Raw genomic sequence first — 13,838 nt, forward strand, 5'->3', positions numbered from 1 at the left:
CATACGCATACCATACGCATAAATTAAGCATAACTCACGCATATCATACGCATACCACACGCATATAATAAGCACAACCCATGCATATCATACGCATACAACACGCATATCATACGCATATAGATCTTCAAACATAAATAAAGTTGCAATTTTTTACCTTTTAGAGTACTTTTTCAAACATTCTAACACAAAATTTCTCTTCTCAGAAGTCAAACACATAAGTCCTCTGTAATTTTCTATTTCAGTTGCATGAACATAAGTTACAGGTTTTATTTGAATGTTATCTACTGGTATTGGTTCATTTGGATTTGTATATGGAACAAGTTGCATTTCTGCTGGGACTGGCTCATTTGTTGGGATTGGATCTTTTGGTGGGATTGGATCTTTTGGTGCTATTGGCTCATTTGGTTCATTGGGGCTGTGGGGTGGGATATCTGATCTCTGTCTCTTATTGGAAGATGAAGAGTAGCTAATAGATCTTTTCTGAGGAACTACTTTGCTCTGATCAATGTAATTATTGAGCTTGACCTCAATAACTCCAACTCTCTCAGTAAGATCTTCAAACTTTGTGCTCAGCCTGTCTTCAAATTCTCGAAAAAGTTTTGTGCATGTTTCTTGGCAGGATTTCATGATTGTTTCTTGTATAGACTGAAGTGCTTCAGCAGAAAAACTTAAATGTGGTTGCTGAGGAGATTGGTGGTGGTCTTGCTGAGGAGGTGGGGTATGATGGGGAGATTGGGGGGGATTATTTTGATGGGTGGATATGTCATGAGGGGAATCAGGGGATGTAGGGCAGTCTGGTGGATATTTCTCGACATTAACCATATCCATTTCTTCCTGGTTTACTGCCTGTAGGACATTACAAATCTGACTTTTCCTTATATTAGCAAATAAGTTAGTGATCACCTCTGTAGTATATACAATATCATCAGCCCATCGAAGAAAACGGGGCCTTTTGTCAGAATGCATAGGAGCATGAATAGTAGTATGCTCCAGGAACCAAATCTGCATAAGATGAAAGAAAATTTTAGCACTCACATTGAGCCAATAAAATTTTGAATGAATTTAGCAGTTAGCACTTAGCACTCACAATTAGCAGAGGTACAAAACCGTTGATGTAACCTGCTGGCTTCTTATTTGAAATCTTGGAGGCTGCCTTATTAAACTCTCCAACTAAAAACTCCCTAATTGAATTAGCCCAATTTATTGACAAAAAAATATCTGGATTATTTGTTATTCTTTGAATCAGCCGAGGGGTTTTGAAGTTGTTAAGTTGAAAAAGTAAATTTGAAAATAAATACATGATAAACGTTCTTAACATAGTCTCCGGGGGGGTTTGCTTGTTCAACTCCATCATGTCATCCCTTATTTCCTTTGATGTAACTGAAGTATGTGCTAAGGAATGCCAGGATATTTCTTCTCCTTTATTTGGCAGACCAGTGAGAAGGGCCACTTCATCAGCAGTGAAAGGAATGGGTTGACCTTTTATAACAAAGCATTGTTTTGAAATGTCCCACCTTGAGATCAGCTCATAAATAAGAGGGACATTTTGCTCAAACCCAGGAAATTCCAAAAACTGTATCATCTTTAAATGTTTCAATGTGTCCTTGAGTTCAGGAGTAATTTGCCGAGCAAAGTTATCACAGATTGTTCGAAACGAAGAAACATAGCATCTATAGGTAATTGGACGAACATATATCTGAAAATTGTAAAAAATGATAGATTAAAAATAAGTAAATGAGATACGCACAAAACAAGCACAACATACTCACAGTGTACGCATAACATACGCATATATTACGCACATCACACGCACATTGCAGGAAACATACAGCAAATTATACGCACGCATAAAGTACGCATAGTGTAAGCACTAAGTAAGCAACGTGTACGCATTGTGTACGCACAAAAGACGCATTGAGTACGCACAGAATACGCATATTTACTCGATGGTTAAAATTTGGTTAGGTTTTATGTTTCAAATCTCAACATAAATTTATCATATAAACCTGAATACAGAGAAAACACGATGGCATCACAGTATCAAACATTTAAAAAGTTTCGAGAAGCCATGCATACGCATAGAATAAGCATAAAATCGGAAGATCTTCAGACCCTTCAACGCGAACGCATAGCATAACCACAAAATACGCAATACGAAACAGAAAACATAGCATTAAGTTACCTTTTTCTTTGGGGGTGACGCCATCTTAGAAGAAACTGAGTGAAGAATGCTTGAAATTCCTCCGGGTGAATGCTTGAAAGTTCGAAAGTTTACTGTAACTTGAAAATCGAAACGTCGACTCCGCCATTCGACCTTTACAAGGGTTTAAATGTTGATGCCACGTCGACATTTCAATAGGCGCGCCACGTCGGCAACTGGGGGTCCGAACTGAAAAAAAATAAATTAGGTTAAATTTTAAAAAGGCGACGCCTTAAATATATGAGGCGAGGCGCGCCTTATGGCGCGCCTCAGTAAACTTGAGGCGTAAGCCTCATAAACTAAACTTATTGCGTAGGCTTTGAGGCTTAATTGGTAGAAAATGCGCTGAGGCGCGCCTCAAGGCGCGCCTTTTATTGCGCGATTTTAAACGTTGATAACAACCATGGCATTGCATAATTACATACGTCGACATTCCAGTCGGGAAGACCCTGATTTCAATATATGTGATGCGGACGGAACATATATACCAGAGGAGGCATATGAGTATAGAATTGGGTAATCAGTAGTAGAGACGGAAGGGAATGCTTTTAATCGGGAGGTACGAGATGGTGAAGGAGCAGAGGAGATGGTCCAGTTACGAGAGAAAATCACAGATGCATTGATGGATGAGATGAATTAGGAAGTTTCATATGTTTGATAGCATGTTCAGTTTTATTTAATTAAGTTTGTGAATCATATGCTGATATATATATGGTCTCGAAATACATAGAATGACTCTTAAAATACTTATGGTCCTTCAGCATATGCTTACTATTTTAACATTATGTGCAACTATTTTTTGTTTCAGCATTGGTGTGGGATTCATGACAATATCATCATGGTTGTTTCCTACAATCAAAATTACTGTATTTGGATGGATTTCAACAATTCTTGGAGAAGTTCTTATGTTGTTCATTTTTTTAAACTGCTTGTCTTATACCTTGGTTTATACGAATTGGATTCCTTCTTTTTGTGTTACTTCGTCTCGCTATTCAATGTGTTTGACGGATAGTTTTTTCTCCATTCATTTTATTTGGGTTCTGTGTTGGGGGACTCATGTGTTTATCAGTTCTGTGTTTGGGGACTTGTATTTGTGATGTCCATCTCCCCTGTATCAACTATGGAGATAATTTACTCATCTCCCTTGTATCAACTCTGCTGGAAACCAATGCCAAATTTTACTCAGACAGATCTAGATTATCACCGTTTACAGGTCTTCTTGAGGAAGGGGAACTCGACAGCACATATATTCCATGTGGAAGGGATGAAACGGTTTCTCTTTTTCATGCATTGGGAAAATTTCTGCACAACAAGAGGGATGCCGATGCATTTTCTTTCGGTATGTATGTAGAATGAATGGTCATAGTACCTTTGCATTTAAAGCACAGAAGTTGAGCATCAATCACTAGTTATGAATTGACTTAGGAAATTCTTTGATAGGTTTTTGCGTGGATGAATTGTTGACTTCACTCTTTTATGTCATTATTATTATATATATGGGAATTGTATTGTTTTGGTTTCAGTGGCCCAGGAATGGAAGTTACAATGTTTAAGAAGTATTGACATTTTTTATTTTGTACGTTTGAGCCTTCTATGTTATATGAGTAAGAGATGCATTGATCTCATCCTTTTTCATACGCCTTTCCTTGGTCAGCTTTTGATTTACGAGAAGCTGCAGTGTTTCATCATTTGAATCTGATTTACGAAAAGCTGCAGTGTTTCTTTAATCGGGAGGAAGATATCAAAATTTACGAACTTAAGAAGTGATACAATTTTGATTTAGAATTGTTAGTTGATTATCATATACATTTAAAAAAAAAATTTTAAAAAAATTATATATTTCATCTAAATGTTTATAAGGGTATGAAGGTAAATTGTTCACATACAGCTGCATCACAGCAGTTCTACAATTACGCTATCCAAACAAAATATAATGATTTATATAAAGCAACTTCAAGAAGCAACTTTCTGTACAACAATTTCACAACCTACTTTATCGACAGCTGCAGCCGTCCCAAACGCACCCTTAATCACGCTTCCAAACCTTTAGAACTTATATAGACATATGTATGGGGTCTATCCCCCTTCCCATCAATGCAAGGTTTTAAATACTATGTTTCATTTATAGATGATTCATCTCGTTTTACAAGGGTCTACCCACTAATGCACAAGTCTAATGTGCTCTCTACATTGTTAAATTCAATGTCGCCCTAGAAAATCAACTCTATAAAAATAAAATGTTTACGCAGAGATGGAGGCACCGAATATCTTAATAATAATCTACAAAACTACCTCCAAACTCATGACATTTTGAATCAAATTAGTTGTATGTATACCCCGGAACAAAATGGCTTGCCGAACGCAAACATCAACATATTCTCGAGACCACAAGAACTCTCCTACATACTGCTCATCTTCCCTACCATCTGTGGCTCGATACTCTACTTACAACAGTGTATCTCATCAACCTTATGCCATCACCTACCACCACCAACAAATCCCCACATGGACTTCTATATCACAAAGCCCCACAGTATGACCCCTCAAAATATATGGATGTGCCTACTATCCTCTTCTACCACCTCCTACCAGACACAAACTTTCTCCCAAATCCCCATTATGTGTCTTCATTGGCCATGCCCAATCCTAAAAAGGCTACAAGTACCTCGACCCCAACACAGAAAACTCTATATATCCCAACACATCACCTTTGACGACTCTACCTTTCCCTATTCCAACAACCATTCAAACACCTCTACAACAACCACCACCACCCCACCAAACCCATATCTCCTAATCTCGACGTCTCTCACCGCATCCCTCTCGAACTCCTCAACAGCTCCATCATCTTTTCCATAACCATCTACCCCCTCTGCACAGTTACCCAATCTACCCACATCAAACCTCATCCCATCCCCACCTCCAGAAATACCTCTCAAACCCATTCACAATCCAATCACCCAATGATCACTCCGCTTCAAACCGGCTCCCTTAAACCATGCAAATCCTCGACCTTCACTCCATCACTTTCGACCCCACCAACTATGCTGAAGCTTCCAAACATCCACATTGGACAAACCTCAAGTCAAGCCTATCTTCTCATTTATGTTGACAACATCCTCCTTACCGATAACAATCCCCCTCTTCTCCTGATGCGAACATCAACATGAAGATTTGGCGCATCTATCACAGGAGGCGTCGTAAATCGACGGCTCTAATTTACGTTGTCATTTATGATTTATTATTTTATTTTATAAAGTTTAGCTATTATTTTATGTTATTTCTTGTTCTACCCCTAGGTTAGTTTATTTGAGTGTGGTGGCTCAAGGGGCATTTTTGTAATTTTTATTTTCTCATGTTATGGCCTATAAATAAGGGCCTTAAGCTATTGTAATGGATGGTTGATTAATATGAAAAATTGTTTCCCACACTTGTGTTCTTCTTGTGAGAGAGCGTTAGTGAGATTCCTATGAGAGGAATCGAAGTTGTCACCAGCCACAGGATGGGTCTGGGCTCGTGATTTGAGTCCCTTGGAGAAGGGAAATCGTATCACCCACCAACCTTAGAGACGGCCGGGTTTGTGGTTTTATTCTTTTCGTTATCTTTTCTTTTTCTCCTTGTCGACATCCCCATCTCCTCCTTCCACCGCCACCGGTCCCTTCCTCCTTCCCATTGAACCGCCAGTTTTAACAACCCCTCCATCACCCCAACTGAGAACCCCCACCTTTGCTCCAATTATTAATTGCCTTTCTTAAATTGGAGGGATTAAGTTAACGAATGATTTGAATTCAAAATTCAAATTTATTTATTGCTTAATTCATTCTTAATAATTAGGCATTTAATGATGTCATTAATTCTGAAATAAAATCTCAGAATTTTGAATTCAAAAATCCCGCCGGCCTCCCTTAATCCTTCCCTTGTAATAAATTAGTTTCCAATTAGGGAAGAGCTCTTCATTAATGCAAATTTGAATTCGAATTAGCATTATTCACATCATTAATCTCTCCCACCATTTAAGCCAATCGTCATTAATTCTCAAATCTGAATTTAAATTCAGATTTAAGACATTAATTCCCTCAAATCACTCTCCAAATTAAATCACCTCCACCTTGGCTTTAATTAATCATTATTTCCTATTCTCCCAATACTGCATTGGAAACTATTTCCTCTTGCTTGGCCGAATTCCTTAAGCTCCACTTCATCTCCCTGTTAATTCCTTCTCATTAACAGCTCATCTCATTACGGGAGAAATCCCCTCCGTTTCCTAAATCACATTAATTGAAATCTGCATCTAATTTCAGATTTCAATTAACCTCCCCATACTTATTTCTTTCTCATTCCTACTTTGGCTCTAAGGTATTTCCTGATACTAAAGGTTTGATTTAGGAAACAAGAACTCACGCCCTCTCAATCCCGTGGTTATTAAACTGCTGTCCAGCAGTTTTTCTCACTGATTTTGGGAAATTTAAACCTCTTGCATGCTGGCCAGATTTCTGGAATTAATCCCGTGCTTAATTCCCTCTCCATATTAACTTGCCTCCCAGTTGCTGTTTTACCCACAGCAAATTGCTGTCCAGCAATTCCTGCTGCATCCTGTGTGCTGTCCACAGATTCCTGCAGCCACCAACTGCTTTCCTGCACCCCGGGAGGTCTAAAATTGCTGTTCAAAAGCCTCCAGTAGCCTTATAACAGCTGCCCAAGGTTTATTCAAGCATTGGAGATTGCTGTCCATAATTTTCTAAGAGTCAAAGTTGCTGTTTAGACCCCTTGCTCTTCAAGACATTTATGATACAATCCATTCCCCGTTCTACATCATCTCCTCCACATCATCTCCTCCCTAATCCATCCATTCTCAATAAAAAATCTTGGAAGTCCCACAAACTTCCTAGGCATTCAAATCCTATCACACCACCAACAACTTCATCACTCCCAATCCTTCTATGCACATACCATCCTGCAATAAGTCGGTTGGAAAACTGCAATCCGCTAACTAATCCTTTTACTACCAAACCACCTCTCAATCCTCCTGTCGGCATCTTGCTCTCCAACCCCAACCTATCGTCATATCACAGGCTCTCTCCAATACCTAACATCAATACATTATGTTAACATATGCATGCTCCCTCTCCTCACCACTATCATCTCTTGACACGTCTCCTCCGCTGCATCAAAGGCACCTTACACTTTGGTCTTCTTATATCACATTCCACTCTCCACCTTTCGGCTTTCTCCGATGTTGACTGGGCCACCAACCTAAACACCAGGCGCTCCACCTCATAATATTGTTGCTTCCTCGACGACACCATCATTTCCTGGAAAGTAAAGAAACAACAAATCGTAGCTCGTTCCTCCACTGAAGCAGAATATCACTCCTTGGCGGTAGCTGCAATCGATATTATTTGGATCTGCCGTCTTCTCTCAGATTTCAACCTTCCACAATGTCAACCAATTGACATACACTGTGATAACACCTCCTCAATTGTCTTGGCAAACAATCTGGTATTCCATGCTCGGACTAAACATATCAACGTGGACTTTCACTTCATCCGTGATCATATTCAGTCCAAGGAAGTTTGAGTTGTACCCATCAACACTATTGATCAAGTTGAAGACATTTTAACCAAACTGCTACCCACACAAAGATATCTTCTACTTAGGACCAAACTAACTGTTCAACCTTTACTATTAGTTTGCAAGGATGTAAAAGCATCCTCTTCCATTACCACCGTGCGAAAACACGAGGAGTAGCTACCATAGTATCACAACCATAAACCCATAACAACCTCAAGCAATCCTAGCCTTACACCTATAAAGCTCACCACACACATTCCTATATAAATGCACACATCTACTAGGGATGTCAATATTTGACACGAACCGAAAACCCAACATGAACCCGACCCTAAAATTCCGGTTTAACGTCAACCCGGACCCGAAACGAGTCGGGTTCTGGTTCAACAAATCGACCAGTTTCAAAAACCCGGTCGGGTTCGAGTTGACCTAGAAACTCGAAATTGACCCGTTTTTGAACTGGAAACCCGAGATTGACCATTTTTACCCGATTTTGACCCATTTTTTAACCCGAAAACTAGCAATTTTTGGTCGGCCTCGGGGAATTCAGGTCATGTCGGGTTGACCCGAACTAGAAGCGGGTTGAGTTCAGGTCCGAAAAAATGACCCGTTTGCAAAAACGGGTCGGCTTCAGGTTGACCCGAATAGTTCTGAGTTAGTTTCAGGTTCGACCCGAATTCGACCCGTGACTCGAAATTGACATCCCTAACATCTACAGTAAAACTGTATTTTAGGAAAAACAGTAAAGCAGTAGAAATGAATTTCTATCCATAGCTTTCTTCTCTGCTTACTTTATTTGCACTACTATTCTCTGCTATTTGCTTTAACTTTACAGAAATTACAGTGACTTCATTAATTAGTTATAATAGTAAAGCAAAATCCAAAAATATAAATAGCTTCAACCTAACACTCACATCTCTTGTCTAGATTTTTTTTAGCATAAACAGTTTACAAACATTTTAATAACATTGCTGAAAGTTTATCAAATAGTTTCATATTAGATAATGATCAAAGAAAAGTAATTAATAAAAAATGGAGTGCCTCAACACATGTCATCTGATTAATCATATGCAAAACATCATCATTTGAGCTTTGTCTGTCAGATTATAGGAAAAAAAATCTGCCATCATGTTAGTGTCACTCTAACATTCCTGTATGTCATCTAATCAATCATAATTATTATATCAATTAAAATTTGCAAAGTAAAACCTTTAATTCCATCAAAATACATCATGACTAGGAAAATTTTGACGCATCTAAAATTATCATAATTAAAAACCTATTAACTATGTCAAACAAAATTTTATTGATCACACAAACTAAATGACATCCCGAACATACTAATAGTTCGTTTGCATATAAAATTTTCACTAAAACGATTTTCATTTCAAATAAGATTAGATAGAGGTCCTACCTTACCAATTTATGCCAATTATCCTAAATTTCAGTCCATGTAGAACCAACTTAGTTGAAATTTTTGATAAACTCTATAAAGCATGACAATTACATAATCTGATATTGTTCATTGTAATAACTATCATTAATTACATATAGTTAACAAAAATAGTACTCTGGGGTTTAGGGTTTACCATAAGCTTGAAGAAATAAATAAAGCGAAGAAAGAATTTGATGGTGAATCCGTTTCACTGACAATCTTAACCTGAGACGACTTTCCCCGCGATGGAAACAACAAAAAAAAAATTGAAAAAAAAAAGAGCTTACATGAAAGACGGTAAGGAAAGAAGAAGCTTACAGGAAAGGAGAAGGTGCAGTGTGCAAGAAGCCAAGAACACCGTTTTTTCCTTCAAGGCTCGAGCTTTGATCTTCAGGGGCTGTTTGGCACCAGGATTTATGCAGGATTTGAGCAGGACGGGATTTGAGCGCCCCGTAAATCTCACAGCCGAATAAATCCTCCGTTTCCCTCTTTTTTACGTAAATCCCGGATTTACTGAATCCTGTAGTTCGGCCGATTTACGTGATTTGGCAGAAGAAGCGCGCGAAAGGGAGAAAGCTATCCTCACAGCGAGCGAGCTCCCGTCGTTGCTTTCGACCAAAATGTCGTAACTTCCAATCCGACAGGAAGGGACCGTCGTCCAAGGAGCGAATTCGAACAGCAACGAAGGAGCCGAAGAAGCGACTCGTGTAATCTCTACACCTCCTGCGAAGCAACGAAGCAGAAGAGCAACGACCAAAAAGCAAACCCTAGACGCCTCCAACTTATTATTTATTAACTTAATTAATATATTTTAAAATATTAATAATTAAGAGAATTAATTAAATAATTAATAGTATAGTTAGTGCATAAATTAATTATCTAATTTATCTTAGTCAGTAATATAATTAGTAATTAAAAATTAATACAATTAGCTTAATTAATACAATTTGAAATAGAAATTATTAAATATATAATTAATACTTAATAGTGTAAATAATAATTAAATAATTAATGAGTAGTAGAATTCTTAAGTAATTAATGAGATAATTAATAATATAATTTATAATTAATCCTAACTAAATAATAATTAATTAAATTATCAGTAGTAGGATTAATAATTAAATAATTTTTTATTTCAAAATAATTTCAAATAGAATAAATATTATAATTGATACTTAAATAATTAATTAGTATTAGAATATTTAAATGATTAATGAGATAATTAACAATATAATGAATAATTAACTAATTAAATCATTAGTAGGAGTATTAGTTAAAAAAATAACCAATTAATTATATAATTATTAATATAATTAGATATCAAATACTTATTAAATCAACGCATAAGCAAGTAATTTAATAAATAATACTATAATTCATAATTAAATTAGTTTAATAATTAAATTATTTTTCATTATAATTTGTTACCTATAATTAAAATTAAAATTAATAAGTAAATTGTACTTAACATATAATTAAATTCATAATATATTAAATTATTTTTTAATTGAACCAACAGCCTCAAATCCTAGATTACGTTGTCAAACAATTTTATAAGATTCATACTATCTAAGGAAATTCTTAAGGTCAAAAGCAAACACCTTACCGGTTCAACATGCATTATACACTAGCTCATATAGAATAACAAAAGAAAAAATAATGTTGTTTGAACTTGAAAGTACTAATATAACCCAAAACTCTCAAGGTAAAATGGAGCTTCAAAAGCTCACAAATTTTTATATATGGATGAAAATTCTCAATAGATGTATCTCAATAAGCTCTTAAGCTATGCTTTGGAACATCTTATAGAGCTTGAAGTTGTTATGTATCAAGATACTAACATTTCTTCTTTATTCAAACTAAATGATTTAAGGTATTGAACATGTATGTCATCCTTGGAGAGAAGGGAAACACATATTGTGAGGAGCTTGTTGCAGGATTCCACATGATGCTAATCATGAAGAATATTATAAAAAAAGGTTCAGAGAACACTACAGGAAATTTTTATCGGCGTGTTTACAAAACAGCCAGAAAACTACTGATAACCGCCAGTAATGAGTGATTTTCCTGTAGTGGAAGCTGCTGAGGTCTCCTTCTAACTATCATGCATAGATGTAGTTCCTGGTGAACACCCATTCATTATCTATACAAATGAAGGTATCAATGTTGATGAGATCAATAATGCTCTAAAAAAGATTTCTAAGGCTGCTTCCAATTTCTGATTTGTTGATATGTGGGAGAATAAGCACATTGTTTTCTCATCAGTTTTGTTTGGATTAAAGTAGAGGAAATGAAGTTTTGATAAATTGTGAGCTAGTTATGAATCTGCAACTATTATTTCAAACTCTTTGATTCTTCTTTTTATTTCCTTACAGTCAAAATTCTTATATCAAAAACCTGCTTTCTTGGTTTTAAGTTCTACTAAGAAATCAGGACAAACTATTCTTTTGTTTCTCTACAGTTTGAGATCTAGCAATTGTTGATGTTGATATGTAATAAGCAGTAGATGAATCTTGAGCTTATATTTTTGTTATTAAATATTCGCGAGTTGCTCCAATATTTTCTACTATCATGAAGCAAAAAATTAACTATGAATATAACCATTATGATGAGTTGGTTTTTTTTTTTTTTTTTTTTTTTTCTTGCATGCCCTTTTTTTTTTTTTTTTTTCATTTTCTTGCATGCCCTAATGATTTTTTAGAGCAGAACATAAAAAAGAGAAAATTTATAGGCAGGAATATTTGAAAAGCTAAGGTAAGCGACGATAGGTTAAACAAAATCACCATGCTTTATCTTGATGCGTTACCAAAAGAATTAATCTAATCAAGTATGCATTTTGATGTGGTTTATAAATCTCAAAGCAACAGCGTATATGAGTCATAAATTTTAGAAACCATTTTTGAGATCATATGAATCCTATTTTCAAAAAATTTATAATTAAAGCAAAGTGATTAGTGAGATGAACTTAAGGGGACCAAGAATGACTTGATTTGAGTCTAAATGGACTCAAATCAATCACTGAGAAGCATAATTAGAAACTTCTTAAAGCTGTTTGGAAGGTCAAATGATCTCCAAATTTTAATTGCTTACAATCATAATGAGCCAGCCGATGAGATGAATCCTACAAGTCTAAGATCACTCAATTCGAAGTTCATTAAGGCATTTAGATGCTCAAAAATAGGATCAATCCGGAGCGTTCAATGGAGTGGCTTGATTTATGGTAGAAATGACTAGGACAACCCCTCTACAATATATATAATATGTCATATTTCTATAGGAGAACCTTTGGTAGTGATATTTTCCAAAGAAAAATCCAAGCCTTATTTGCAATTACATAATGTCGACATTATCCAATGTCGACACTCAACATTGTTGTCATCCAATGGCAATTGTCAACCAGCTCTTACATCCATCTTAGTATCACCAATCATCGTCTATTGACCAATAATGATGCTCGCCATTGCAACTATTAGATGTCAGTTGTTGGCCAATGCAGACAATCATACGCCATTATTAGACATTAGTCGTAGACCAATGACAATGCCCCTTCATTTCCACTGCTAAATGCCAATTGTTTACTAATGATGGTGTCCATCGTCACCAATACCAAATGATGCTTGTTGATCAATGTCAACGTATGTTATCTCCATTGTCATTTAGGCCATTGACTATTGCTGATGCCCACTAACAATTGGCTTTTATCAATCATAGAGTTGATCTAAAACATAACAACAAAAGTCATTTTCATTTATATTTCATTATAAATTTTCCATAAAAGGATAGTACAATATTTGACCAACATATTCATGAAAAATAAACTTTATTAATTTACATTAGCATATAAAATTTTCATAATACATATTTTCTTCATGCATTATATTTCTTCAAGAATCTCAAATTGATTAGAGAAATTGGAAAAGTTTCATCAAAAGATAGTTACTTAGGCTACCATTATAGTTATATAGACGGGAGTTCCAAGAATAAGCTGTTGCAAGAGATAGTGCTTGATACTATCAAATTCTTCTTGCAAGCTTTTATTCTATAAAAAATTGTCACCTAAGCTACAAATGATTGGCCTTTCCCAAATAAATTTCATATAAATTTTCTTAAAAAAAATAATTTTCCTTGAAGAATTCTTAATTGTGTAAGACAACTTTAATTTTCGAGGGCTCGATTTCTATGCACCTATGGCAAATGATAGAACCAAAAAATTTTCCTAATAATTCTAAAAAATATTTTAATAGCTTAATACCGAGGTATTTTTTTTTTATAATCACCTATCATTTATTTTTTATTACTAAATCATCAATATAGCATTTGACTTGATTATAAATTATATAAAAATTTAAAAGATTTGAGCTATCACCCATTCCTATATGCCAAAGGCCATCTTTATTTGCTTATAACCCAATGAATGGTCCATAAAAAAGAACAAGTCATACAATAATAGAAATCAATCATAAATTTTGTAATTGTTAATGAAAAAATTATCTTTTCAATATCACAAAAATCTACATAAAAATCATCTTTTGAATATGCCTCATTTAGGGCAAATATCATATACCATATGGTATACATAATTCTATTACAGCTTTTCTACTGAGGTAAATGGTAGAAGCAAATACCAGC

General features: G+C 35.5%; 1 protein-coding gene across 1 annotated transcript in view; it reads right to left on the reverse strand.

Moving 5' to 3' along the window:
• Positions 1 to 12,720, reverse strand: part of LOC110099792 (H/ACA ribonucleoprotein complex non-core subunit NAF1-like) — a 23,904-nt gene extending 11,184 nt beyond the window's left edge. Inside the window, exons 1-3 of the mRNA XM_028693040.1 lie at positions 12,716 to 12,720; positions 9,528 to 9,576; positions 9,364 to 9,449 (exon numbers count right to left, since the gene is read on the reverse strand). Of these exons, the coding sequence (XP_028548873.1) occupies positions 9,364 to 9,449; positions 9,528 to 9,576; positions 12,716 to 12,720 (140 nt within the window). The remainder of the gene's footprint in view (positions 1 to 9,363; positions 9,450 to 9,527; positions 9,577 to 12,715) is intronic.
• Between the last annotated feature and the right edge of the window lie 1,118 nt (positions 12,721 to 13,838).

This window comes from Dendrobium catenatum, unplaced genomic scaffold, assembly GCF_001605985.2.
Source record: "Dendrobium catenatum unplaced genomic scaffold, ASM160598v2 fragScaff_scaffold_220, whole genome shotgun sequence".
NCBI lineage: Eukaryota > Viridiplantae > Streptophyta > Magnoliopsida > Asparagales > Orchidaceae > Dendrobium > Dendrobium catenatum.